Here is a 13102-nt window from a genome sequence, read left to right on the forward strand (position 1 = left end):
GACAGTCAGACAGACAGACAGACAGAGAGAGAGAGACAGGTAGACAGACAGACAGATGGACAGACAGACAGATGGACAGACAGACAGACAGACGGACGACAGACAGACAGACAGACAGACAGACAGACAGCAGAGAGAGAGAGACAGACAGACGGATAGTCAGACAGATGGACGGACGGACAGACAGTCAACAGACAGATGGACAGACAGACATAGTCAGACAGACAGACAGACAGACAGACAGACAGGTAGAGAGAGACAGACAGACAGACAGGTAGACAGACAGACAGATGGACAGACAGACAGATGGATATTCTTCTGAATACTTTTTCTTTGCACCTTGTTCCAAGTAAAGATTGCTCTAAAATATCACGTTCATAACAACAATACAAATATCAGAGTGAAGAAAGTAAATTGAATCAGAACAAGATGATAAAATTACAAAAACATCTGTTTGATGTTTAGTTATGAAAGAATATCGTTACTCCAATATCTAAAAGTATGATATACATTTCATATTATAATAAGTTGCTGTGGCCTTTGACCTCTGAAGTCTCATCAGTTCATCTTTACACAGAAGTAGATATTTTTGCTAAATTTGAAGAAATGTTTGATTTTCATATTCACAACAACGAGACACGAACAATCCTAAGTGCCTCCAGCCACTAGGTGTCGCCAGAGCAGGAGAGAAAAAAAGAATTAAAAAATGTATCAGCAGATTTTTGTTCTTCTCACCTCTGGTTTCTGTAAAAAGCTTCAGATTAAATTCAGGAACCTTCATGAACGACAGATTCTGGGGAAACGCCTGCTTTGCGTCAAAGAACCAATCGTCAGCTGACACAGTGACGTCATCAGTTCAGTGACTACTTCCTGTTGGGTGATTGGTGGAAAACGTTTCAGAAGGATCCTGGCGGGCGCAGGACGGTGATTCAAGCAGATCAGAAAAACGGTCAGACCTCCACCACCATCTTCTTGTGAATGTCCAGTCCCCCGACAACCTGGAGGAGACAGAGGGGCAACTTCCTGATTAATGACGGGCGCATCAGGCCACCGTGACCTTTGACCTCAAAGTTCATCTTTGAGTTCAACTGAACATCATGTTCACGAGAATAAGACGGACAACCTGAAAACATGATGCCTTCAACCACTGGGTGTCGCCAGTAAAACAAGTAAATTACATGTAAATATAATAAACAAAGGATTGGATGCTGGTGTGGACTTTGGTTACCATAGTAACAGAAGCTGTCACTGCTCACCGTACAGAACTCCTCGAAGGATATTCTGCCGTCTGCGTCTTTGTCAGCGTTGACGATGGTTTTGTCGACGATCTGCTGGAGCTGCGTGTCCTTCAGGTTGTTTCCCACCATCATCTTGAGGACCTGGAAGAGCTCTCCGTTGGAAATGTAGCTGTCTTTGTCCATGTCGTAGATCCTGAAAGCGACTGAGGGTCAAAGACACAACATGGAGGAACGACGTCAGTCAAGCAGTCCGCACTTCTTTTAGCGCCAGGCTAGCAGCGAGCATTAGCACGATAACACTGACAGAAGCTCCTCCCACGGTTTATGTCACTGTTACAATTCTGCACAGTAAAAGTGTTTCAGGTCGCTGCTCTCTCCTGAACCAGGTCAATGATCTGAAGCGTCACTTCAGTACAGATGTTGAAAGGAGCTGTGATATTCGGGGTTAGAGTTAGTTGATGATACTCGGCTGTGTTAGTAACACATGTTTAATGATGACACGTGTATGAAGTTAACTTACAACGTAGCTTCTGCTCCTCTTCCCCTCTGACACTGAACTGTGAGACTCCTTCGATGAACTCTGACAAAATAAACAAATACATTAACTCAACTGAAGTAAAACTGGTGGAAAAAAACAAGATCTCATCAACATAAAGAAAATCAGACTTCACAGAAATGTAACATGTGCAGATAAAAAACATAACAGCATGAAAATCCATCATAAGGAGGCTTTTAATTTGAAAATAAATGATGGGAAAAACATCTTTTCAGAGCCGTAAATCAAATTCATGGAAAAACTACAAAAGAAAAAAGGTTGAACGTTGTGATGATTTGTGGTTCAGCAGAATCCCAAAGTACGATTCACTTCAATATGAGAAAAGTCTTTTATAATTGTAATGAGCGAGGGGGTGTTGTGAATCTTTGATTTTACTGCCGATGGACTGAACTCATTCTAAAAGATGTTTCTCAGCAATGACCTTCACCCTCGGCTCAGGAACTAACTTCAAATGCTCTGATGTACCTTCAAGGTCGACTTCCCCGTCTCCATCTGTGTCGAATATGTCGATGACTCTCTGAACCAGTGGATTTTGCTGCAGCTCAGGTAGAGACATGAACTTCTCCACACTCAGAGACCCCGAGTTATCAAGGTCCAGTTTCCTAAACCTCTTTCCCAACCTCCTCATCTCATCAGCTTCAACTGAAGTGAAACAAACACAGAACACGAGGAAACAATGAGCGAGGACAACATGTCGACCTGAGGTCAAACTCACACACACTCACCTGCGGTCCTGTTAATGGAGGCCATGACAGTGAACTGGTTCCAGTGATGTGAACCTGAGCTGCCTCCTCTAATCCATGTGAGTCATGTGACTCGACACTAATCACTGGAGCTCATGTTGTTCGGAACCTGCTGCTTCAGGGACTTAATCCAACCTGAAGATTGAATGTGTAAAAACACATTGATCCTGATTTACAAAACATGTGAGAACAGAAACAGCACACGACTACACGCTACATTATTATTATTGACGTGTTGGTTTCAGTGCTGACGCTGACTGCTGTCCTGGCACAGAATGACCACTAGATGGACCAAGCCACAAAGGAACAACACACATGAAGTTACCGTGAACACGCCCAACACGTGACGTGAGTAAATACACTTTCCTTCCTGCTGATTCCACCTGTCTGACGTGTTTTTATCTGTGTCACATGTTGTGATGCAGCCTCACACTGACAGAGAAGTTTAGAATATAAAAGATATTCAACTGCCGTGTGTCCTGAGGCCTTGAGCTCATGTTTGAGATGAATAATAAAAAACAGTTTCTAAATAGACTGTATTTAGCTTTTTAAGGTCAACTCTGATATTTTTCATTTCATTACAAACAGTCAGGGAAACTCCTCAAACCTGTTTCATTCCATCTTTGCTCAAACTCCGAAGCTACGACCGTCGACACGAGTTTCCCTCAAAGAGACAGTTCAACCATCTGGTGTTCGTCAGCAGCAGCTTCCACAAACACTGAGAACCGACGACCACAGTCACTGTTCAACAGGATCAACACATCGAACTGAGGGTCAGGAGAAGGAAGATTCTCTTTTTATTTTGTATTTCGACAATAAAGTTGAAATGTTGAGAATCAAGAGGAAATTTGAAGAAGACATTAAGTGTCAGCACATAGAAGCAGCTCTTCTTCACACGTGGTGTGGATGAACTGGTGGAATCGTTCTTCAGAACCAGTTTCAGTTCCTTTCGAACGCAGTGACTGTCGGGCAGATGAAGGGACGGACTCACCTGAACTCAGTCCGTCTTTCTTCCTGCAGGATGAACTCTGGGCTCTGCAGCGTCTCCTCCGTCCACACTTGTCCTCTACGTGATGAGTCACAGGATTATGGACATGATGCTTTCTGCTCAGATTGAGTCTGAGCATCGTTCACATACTGAAAGATTGGATTCACTTGTTTGATCTTTTCTATTAATTAGACATTTCCTCATTAAACATCCTTTTAATTCATTTCAATGTTTTACACCAAAACTCTTCTGTTTCATTTCCAAGACGTTTTCTAAATCTTTGTTAAACATGAATATCATGAACTGATTCATGAATGTAACACAGCACAGTTTGTAACCATGGACTGTGAATGGAGATGGACAGGATCGCCCCCTGGTGGCTGGCTGCAGTTCAGGTCATAAACGCTGCCTCCTCCATGCTGTCTGTCATTTTAGGTCGTTTTTAATCACACAGATATGTTCATGTTTCTGATAACTTTAATTTTGATGAGTTATTTGATGATATAGAAATGGGTTGTATTATGTTAGCGTTGCATCGAATGCTAAAGTTAGTGAGTTAAAAAAGCTAAAAGCCAAAGTTTTTACTGTTTATTAGTACTATCATTAAAGGTGTTGTACACATAGCACTTTCTAATGTCTGTGGTCGTGTTCCTACGGTGTTAGTATGTGTGAAATTGTGCGTAACCAGTTATTATGAACTGGTTTTTGCTAACAATGGCTAGCTGGCTAATGTTCACATTGTTCCTGTGCAACTGGAACTTTATTAGCTTGTGTTATTCGAGTGTGACGTTATTCTGAGGTCCGAGCGGGAGAATCAGTTGTCTGATGTCACACAACAATGGTGGCGCTCACGGAGACCGCGAGCCATTACACCAGGAGCTCAGCAGTCGGGATGACACACCCGAATAGTCATCTACCACTGAAAAATGAAATACTCAAGTGAACAATTAAAAACTGCAACGGTTACTGTTGGTTGTGTTTACTGGTTTATTCACCGAGACACGTTACACTTCAATAACATAACAAAACCGCAAAGTTCAAGCACTGAGACGTCGTAACACAAACACACTGACCATTTGGCAAAATGAATCCAGTCATACACGTCAAAATAAAACCAACAAACACAAAAGCAGTTACAGCACAAACGTAACAAAGTGAAATGAAGCATCAGCTACACATTCATTCAAGCACAAGCTAACGTTAGCATTCAACTAACTTCATAGCTAACGTCAGCATTAAACCACTTCCTAGCTAACGTTAGCAATCAACCACTTCCTAGCTAACTGAACTCAAGATTGTAATATAAATGCCGAATCCGATGCTAAAGTAGAAAAAACTGTTGTGTTGCTGTAAACTGTTTGAACATAATGTTTTTAAACTAAGTCAAATGCCCTTGTGTCTTTTCCCTCGGCTTCAGAAACGTTATGTAACAAGATGCTTTAGCATTTAGCATTTAGCCCACACATTTAATTCTAGTACATTTTTTAATAAATGTGTCCAAGAGGTGCGTCGATAAAATGAAAACTCTTTTGTTATCGTATCATGTGACAGTGTTGAACAGCAATGTTGGTTGAATTTTAATGTTAGCCAAGAAGTAGTTGAATGCTAACATTAGCTGTTGTCTAATCGGAGCTAAAGTGTGATAAATTGTGTTGTTTTGAATCTGAGATTATCGAAGAAACATGAAGCTAAATATTCAAAGGAGGATAAAACTCAAACTGCGTTTAGTGTTTTGTTCCATTGAATAAAAAGAAAATCTATCCAGTAGGATTATGTACACACTGACACAGCGTCTCTCAAACTCTCACAGACACAGTTAATAAATAAAGTTAAATACGTGTCGTATATCCTTCAGCTAACACCATGCTAGCTATGCTCAGTCCCTCCCGACGTGCGTTGTGTTAAGTTTAGTTATAGAGGGGTAGTTCTCACGATTCTTTTTCACTAAAGGAGAAACTGGGTCATTTGGAGGATTACACTCATTTATTCTGTTAGACTGAAGATCAAGTCTTGTTATCCAACACAGCAATAGTGGTTAGCCTAGCTTAGCACCAACACTGGAAGCAGGGGAAAACTATTTGCCCATTTAGCTCAATCAAAAATGAACAAAGTACAAGTGTGATTAACGGACTACATCTGAATTTGACATGTAAAGCGGTGGCATTGTGGTTCGCAGCAGTTAGGTTCTGGTTCTGTAGACTGTAGCGGTAGCAGAACCTTTCACACCTGATGTTTGAATGAGTTTCTGCAGCTCAGATAGTGGATTATTATTGTGATGGTGTTGTTAGCATCCTGATACAATGACTGATTCCCCTGACTCCAGTTATGGAGCGGAACTAAACTTAACTCCTCCTGTTTCGGTGCTGGACACAGACTTGAAATGTAATTCAAAGATTTCTGAAGATGGCTGACAAGCTCATTTGACAAAATGTATGGTTTTCTGTCCGATGTGGAGCTTTTCGTGGTTCTTGTACCGACATAATAAAACTATGACTAAACTTAAGATGGTTGATCATTGGGATGTGGAGACAGATTTAAAGGTAAAGGACATGAGCACCTCCTTCTGAGAGAATTGCATTATTAAGCCATTGATCTTTTCCCTTTTCTGTCCCTTTGGTTTCCTGGGTGCACCCGACTTTGACTTTTTGAGTATAACTGATGGTTTTCAAACTGTTCTCATTTAGCTGTGAAGCTGCCACTAAGCAAAGTTGCTAAATGCAGCTTTGAAGTAAAAACATTTTGAAAACATCAGACAGCTGCTACAGATATTTTCTCCCATTTATCATAAAACAAAACAGATACCAGAGTTGTCCTTTTACTGTGATGCTGATGTTCAAACCAAGCGCTGGTCCGACCGACGTCCTGCGGTTGGTGCTCGCTGTGAGGACAGGAGGAGCGGACTCAGTTGAACGTCTCCTTGTTGATCCACATTAGGGTCCGTGTCTCGTTGGGCTTGCACTCGTACTCGATGTTGCTGAACTTGTTGCCGAACTGGCAGTGCTCCCTCTTGTAGTAGTTGTAGTACTTTGCCTGCCAGACTGTCTCGAATGCCCCCGCCTTGTTGAACTGGACAGAAAGAGACTGCGTCACCAACACTGCAGCAACAATGATGAGTGGCTTTTGATTTCATACTTAAAACACAAACAGCTTGTCCCTGCCTAAGTCAGCCTCTACCTGATATCTCCTAAAGGTGGCGCTGCTGTCTTACCTCGATACTGACTTGGACAGGCTGCCGGTCTCCGCTCTTAGTGTGCGGGACGCCCTCCGTGTCGTACTTGCCGTGATAAACCACCGAGTCCTCGTCCCTCGACTGCTGCTCTAGAGGGAAGACGATGCCTCCAATGTTCATGTTGCTGTGAGGAGGAAGAAAAGCATGTTGTGATGTTACGTTTGTCGTCTTCTTTTCAACGTTACACACGAGGGGAACCGAGTCTTTCCGTTTGTGGCTGAGGCCAAATGTCACGACCTGCCCTGAACCTCCCCGTTTAAACTGGGTCACACTGGGGAGGACGTTCGGACTGGGATCTCTAATGGGACTGACTGCAGAACCCAGAAACAGAACTCGACTGATGACTGACGCTTCTCAGATGTGCTGTCACTTCACATCAAGGTTTCCGGTTCCAATCCAGATTCACGACACATGACGATGTCGGGACTAAGTCCACATGTCTACGTTCACATGTACGACACATGACGATGTCGGGACTAAGTCCACATGTCTACGTTCACATGTACGACACATGACGACGTCACATAATCTTCACACGGAACCTGTAACTTAACGTAACGATAATTATCAAGGAGACAGCGCCCCCTGTCACCTGAATGTTCTCCTGCTCCTTCTTCAGATCCCAATCATAAAGTCCAGAACAATTTCGGGACCAAATGTCGGGAAATTTTAGAATCTTTCTTTAAGTTATTTTAATAATTGACGACAAACTTTTAATTATTTTTCTTAATTTGAGTTTATAATGTTTTATTGTTTTGAGCAGCTGGACCACGGCCTCCTCCACCTGAGCCTCAGGGAACGTCACCGCAGTGATCCAGTTACACATGATTCATTAATCATGGAGGAGGAGAGGAGGAGGGAAGAGGAGAGGAGAGGAAGAGGAGAGGGGAGGAGAGGAAGAGGAGAGGGGAGGAGAGGAAGAGGAGAGGGGAGGAGAGGAAGAGGAAGAGGAGAGGAAGAGGAGAGGGAGGAAAGAGGAAGAGGGAAGAGGAGAGGAAGAGGAGAGGAAGAGGAAGAGGAGAGGAGAGGAAGAGGAGAGGGAAGGAGGAAGAAGAGGAGGAGAGAAGAGAGAGAGAGGAGAGGAGAGGAAGAGGAGGAGGAAGAGAGAAGAAGAGGAGAGGAGGAAGAGGGAAGAGAGAGGAGAGAGGAGAGGAGAGAGAGAGGAAGAGGGAGAGGAGAGGAGAGGAGAGAGGGAGAGGGAAGAGGAAGAAGAGGAGGAGAGGAAGAGGAGAGGAAGAGGAGGAAGAGGAGAGGATGAGAGGAAGAGGAGAGGGAGGAGAGGAAGAGGAGAGGAGAGGAGAGGAAGAGGAGAGGGAAGAGGAAGAAGAGGAGGAGAGGAAGAGGAGAGGAAGAGGAGAAAAAGGAAGAGGAGAGAGGGAAGAGAGAGAGGAAGAGGAGAGGGAAGAGGAGTAGGAGAGGAAGAGGAGAGGAAGAGGAAGAGGAAGAGGAGAGGAAGAGGAGAGGAAGAGGAAGAGGAGAGGAGGAAGAGGAGAGAAGAGGAGGAGGAGGAGGAGGAAGAGGGAGAGGAAGAGGAGAGGAGAAGGAGGAAGAGGAAGAGGAAGAGGAGGAGGAGGAGGAGCTCGGACTCGTTCTGTTCTACAATGACCTGGATGTTGGAGCTGGTTTCATTCCCTGAACTAAACGTCTTTAAACGCTTTCTTCTTACGTGGCCTCGACGGTTCCGGGCTTCAGCTCCACCTGGATCTTGTACTTGGAGCCCGTGAGCAGTTTGATGGTTCGGTTCTGACCGAAGCGGGTTCCGTCCACCTTGAAGAACACGGCTCCGTCGTTGGGCTGGATCTTCAGGGAGATGGCGAGGTGGATGAGCGGGGGAACGTCGTCCATCGTCCCGGGTTGAGTCGCTTGTCTCGGCCTGTGGATGCTGAGCGGGGACCAGTGTCAAGCTGGGGGGAAGCACGCTTCCTGTTGTCAAAATAAAAGCGGAAGCTCGGCGGGGCTGCGTCCAACGTTACTTTTCAGAATAAGATATGTCCTCAGGTTTATTCTGGTTAAAGGGATTTTATTTCTCTGCTCGTCGAGGAGACATCATGTATGTTGTGTTCAAATACAAAACTGCTCATTTAAAAGTCCAGCATATTCAAATGTTCATGAACAATTTAAATGGAATAAAATCATTTTCCAGACATTTTACTAGTGGGCTGCAGGAAAAGTCCAGTGACCCTGACTCAGACATTTGTTCTCACATACAGAACCTCCAGAACACGCCAGGAACACGCCAGGAACACGCCAGGAACACGTCAGGAACATGTCAGGAACGTGTGAGACTTCAGCTCATGTCTAAAAGAAAGCCATATACAAAGATGTTCCAGTGTAATAAACTCCAGAACTTTACCAAAAACGACTTCATATGATAATCTGCTTCATTAATAATCTGCTTCATTAATAATCTGCATCATTAATAATCTGCATCATGAGTTTCACAAAGATGAGATTTATTACATATTTACATCAAAGCAATGAAACAGCTGAAGAAAACAATTCACCAATAAAGTTTCTGTTCCATTTGATTCATTCTCTTTCTACATGATTCTTTTTCTTAAAAAAGTAAAAAAAACATGTCCAACTGTTTGTCTGATAAAAATACAAAATATACAACGAAGATCGGCCCCTCTGAAGTCGTGGTGCGTTCCTTAGAAAACGTCATCTGTCTAACTCCGCCTCCAGGATCTCTCCCCACGTCTCAGCGTCGAGCGGCGTCATTCTCCTGCCGCTCAGCTCCTCCGCTGACCTCACGTGACTGTATCTTCCTCTCAGCCAATCTCTCTTCACGCAGCTGCGAGTGTAGTTCCTCACCAACGTCACCTGCAGAGAGGAAACCGCAGCCAATCAGAGGACGGGACTGATATGCTCATCTTTTTATAGATAGGAACATTTTTAATGAGCAGAGGAAAAAGAGGCGGACTGGGCCCGAGCCTCCATGTGAAGGAGCTGAAAGGTCACCACAAGCACAAAGAAACTAAATGTTTCTATTTGTTCTGCTTTTCCTTTTTGGCATCCACCAACAGGGCCGTGGGGAGAGGATCTAAGTTGGCGCTCCGTGGTTGCGGAGATGAAGTCTCATTAGGTCACTAATGTCTAAAGAGCTCAAAATGTCTGTGTGAACATTCATCAGGTCTCTTTTGCGTCATGTTGGACCGTGGCCATGTTGTTAATCACCACAAGTTGGAGAAGGGTCGCTCTGAGGAAGCCACTGATGAAGGTAAACACAGACACAGTTGGATGAGTTTTCAGGCTCCGTAAACAGAGCTCTCGTTTGAGGATGGAGCTTTGATAGACATGATGCTACATCTTTCACTGCGCCACATCGGGACAGTGTGTCCAGCTCCTTGGGAAGCTGCTCCTCCTGCTGACACTGACCGCTCCCGGGCCGCTGCTAGGGTCAAACTGTCTCGGTCGAACCGGCTGGTCAGCGCCACTGACACCAAGTCCCGTATACCATGATGCATTGCATTATTTATATATAAGAATTATTCCGTTTTTAATTATTTCTAAAAACTTCCCCAGGTAATAATATCTTTGTAAGTAAATAAGAACAGAACAATTATTTTGAAAGTTTAAAGACTATTATATTTATACATCTGTTTTTAGACATCTTATGGTTTGTCTGCCCTTTCCAACAGCACCCGCTTCCCACGGCACCGTCCACGGCACCGTCCACGGCACCGTCCACCAACCTTCCAGGACAGCCCGTGTCTCCGGTCGCTGTCCACCTCCCGCTGACAGACGGCTCGGACCAGCAGACACTGACTCCTCCACAGCTGCTCGCTCTCCTCGATGAGGTCGTGCCACAGTTTGCAGGCGCACGACGCGCTGACCAGACTCTCCGGGTCCAACTCGCCGAAAATCCTCACGCTCATCTCTGTTGGCAGAGTTTCTGCAAAGTTCGGAGGCTCGGTCTTCCTGGTGGATGTCAGAGACGGTCCTCTTCCACGGAGGAGGACCACGGAGGACGTCCTTGTGGGCTCATGCTGCATAATAGAGTCCAACAGTTTGAAACCACCTGAAAGGTTAGAGAAGACAAATATGTGATGATACAGGGACAGCTTCTGTCAAAGTCCTGGTCCCAGCAGAATATCAGAGAAAGGTTCAAGGACACACTGTCTCGTGCTAACAGTGTCCCGCTGTCTCTTGCTAACAGTGTCTCGTGCCAACAGTGTCTCGTGCCAACAGTTTCTCGTGCTAACACTGTCTGGTGCCAACAGTGTCTCTTGCTAACAGTGTCTCGTGCTAACAGTGTCCCGCTGTCTCTTGCTAACAGTGTCTCGTGCCAACAATGTCTCGTGCTAGCAGTGTCTCGTGCTAACAGTGTCCCGCTGTCTCTTGCTAACAGTGTCTCGTGCTAACAGTGTCCCACTGTCTCTTGCTAACAGTGTCTCGTGCTAACAGTGTCCCGCTGTCTCTTGCTAACAGTGTCTCGTGCTAACAGTGTCCCGCTGTCTCTTGCTAACAGTGTCTCGTGCTAACACTGTCTCGTGCCAACACTGTCTCGTGCTAGCAGTGTCTCGTGCTAACAGTGTCCCGCTGTCTCTTACTAACAGTGTCTCGTGCTAACAGTGTCCCACTGTCTCGTGCTAGCAGTGTCTCGTGCTAACAGTGTCCAGCTGTCTCTTGCTAACAGTGTCTCGTGCTAACACTGTCTCGTGCTAACAGTGTCTCGTGCTAACAGTGTCCCGCTGTCTCTTGCTAACAGTGTTTCAGGCTAACAGTGTCCCACTGTCTCTTGCTAACAGTGTCTCGTGCTAACAGTGTCCCGCTGTCTCTTGCTAACAGTGTCTCGTGCTAACAGTGTCCCGCTGTCTCTTGCTAACAGTGTCTCGTTCTAACAGTGTCCCGCTGTCTCTTGCTAACAGTGTCTCGTGCTAACAGTGTCTCCTGCTAACAGTGTCTCGTGCTAACAGTGTCTCGTCTAACAGTGTCTCTTGCTAACAGTGTCTCGTGCTAACAGTGTCTCCTGCTAACAGTGTCTCGTGCTAACAGTGTCTCGTGCTAACAGTGTCTCTTGCTAACAGTGTCCCGTGCTAACAGGGTCTCTTGCTAACAGTGTCTCTTGCTAACAGTGTCTCTTGCTAACAGTGTCCGTGCTAACAGTGCCTGTGCTAACAGGGTCTCTGCTAACAGTGTCTCGTGCTAACGGTGTCTCTTGCTAACGGTGTCTCTTGCTAACAGTGTCTCGTGCTACCAGTGTCCTGCTGTCCCGTGCTAACAGGGTCTCGTGCTAACAGTGTCCTGTAACAGTGTCTCTTGCTAACAGTGTCTCTTGCTAACAGTGTCCCGTGCTAACAGTGTCTCTTGCTAACAGTGTCCCGTGCTAACAGTGTCTCGTGCTAACAGTGTCTCTTGCTAACAGTGTCTCTTGCTAACAGTGTCCTGTTGTCGTGCTAACAGGGTCTCCTACCAGTGTCCCGCTAACAGTGTCCCGTGCTAACAGTGTCTCGTGCTAACAGTGTCCTGCTGTCCCGTGCTAACAGGGTCTCGTGCTAACAGTGTCCTCTTGCTAACAGTGTCCCGCTAACAGTGTCCCGTGCTAACAGTGTCTCTTGCTAACAGTGTCTCTTGCTAACAGTGTCCCGTGCTAACAGTGTCTCTTGCTAACAGTGTCTCTTGCTAACAGTGTCTCTTGCTAACAGTGTCCCGTGCTAACAGTGTCTCTTGCTAACAGTGTCCCGTGCTAACAGTGTCTCTTGCTAACAGTGTCCCGTGCTAACAGTGTCTCTTGCTAACAGTGTCTCTTGCTAACAGTGTCTCTTGCTAACAGTGTCTCTTGCTAACAGTGTCTCTTGCTAACAGTGTCTCGTGCTAACAGTGTCTCTTGCTAACAGTGTCTCTTGCTAACAGTGTCTCTTGCTAACAGTGTCTCGTGCTAACAGTGTCCTGCTGTCCCGTGCTAACAGGGTCTCGTGCTAACAGTGTCCCACTGTCCCGTGTTGACGGTGTCCTCTTACCGTGACGCGGCCCCTCGGTGTCTGACAGCTGAAAGTTTAAATGTCTCAACGGTTGTTTACACACGTCACCGGGTGAAACACGCATGCGCACAGGGCGACCCCCAGCAATGAAAAAACACTTTAACGTTTTGTCTATAATAAAATCAATAACGTTTTTCTCTGCAGATTGCTGCTAAATTTAAAACACACAACAATATTTAGCTAATAAACAATAACATTTGAAATAATCCGAATGGGTTTCTGAGTGTAAAAGTCGTTTCCTGTTTATTAAGTGTTTATTTAATTATAGAATGTAATGTAGTCATCAATAAACTCTCCTGAAATTTTGTTATTAACGCAAATATTTTCTACATTAAAAAGAAACATTTAATAGGAAGTGATTCAG

At 45.1% G+C, this 13102-nt stretch overlaps 3 protein-coding genes across 4 annotated transcripts; all 3 read right to left on the minus strand.

Moving 5' to 3' along the window:
* Positions 1-218: 218 nt before the first annotated feature.
* ppp3r1b (protein phosphatase 3 (formerly 2B), regulatory s1ubunit B, alpha isoform, b) lies at positions 219-2773 on the minus strand. Its single transcript, XM_035179371.2, has 5 exons — positions 2520-2773; positions 2260-2436; positions 1759-1818; positions 1257-1441; positions 219-998 (listed from the first exon to the last, which is right to left on the minus strand). Exons 1-5 carry the CDS (start codon positions 2542-2544, stop codon positions 951-953), a joined length of 495 nt encoding a protein of 164 aa, XP_035035262.1. The 5' UTR covers positions 2545-2773; the 3' UTR covers positions 219-950.
* A 1729-nt stretch (positions 2774-4502) lies between these two features.
* On the minus strand, positions 4503-9047 carry cnrip1a (cannabinoid receptor interacting protein 1a). Its single transcript, XM_035181103.2, has 3 exons — positions 8421-9047; positions 6734-6878; positions 4503-6591 (listed from the first exon to the last, which is right to left on the minus strand). The coding sequence occupies exons 1-3, from the start codon at positions 8597-8599 to the stop codon at positions 6427-6429; spliced, it is 489 nt and encodes a 162-aa protein (XP_035036994.1). The 5' UTR covers positions 8600-9047; the 3' UTR covers positions 4503-6426.
* A 139-nt stretch (positions 9048-9186) lies between these two features.
* Positions 9187-12808, minus strand: LOC118123593 (F-box only protein 48). Of its 2 annotated transcripts, none has more exons than XM_035181087.2 (3): positions 12718-12808; positions 10450-10775; positions 9187-9577 (listed from the first exon to the last, which is right to left on the minus strand). In XM_035181087.2, exons 1-3 carry the CDS (start codon positions 12800-12802, stop codon positions 9416-9418), a joined length of 573 nt encoding a protein of 190 aa, XP_035036978.1. In that variant the 5' UTR covers positions 12803-12808; the 3' UTR covers positions 9187-9415. The 2 variants fall into 2 exon arrangements, with proteins under 2 accessions (XP_035036978.1, XP_035036983.1); XM_035181092.1 differs by having other exon boundaries at positions 9438-9577; positions 10352-10775.
* Between the last annotated feature and the right edge of the window lie 294 nt (positions 12809-13102).

The sequence above is a fragment of the Hippoglossus stenolepis genome, chromosome 2 (genome assembly GCF_022539355.2).
Source record: "Hippoglossus stenolepis isolate QCI-W04-F060 chromosome 2, HSTE1.2, whole genome shotgun sequence".
In the NCBI taxonomy this organism is placed as follows: domain Eukaryota; kingdom Metazoa; phylum Chordata; class Actinopteri; order Pleuronectiformes; family Pleuronectidae; genus Hippoglossus; species Hippoglossus stenolepis.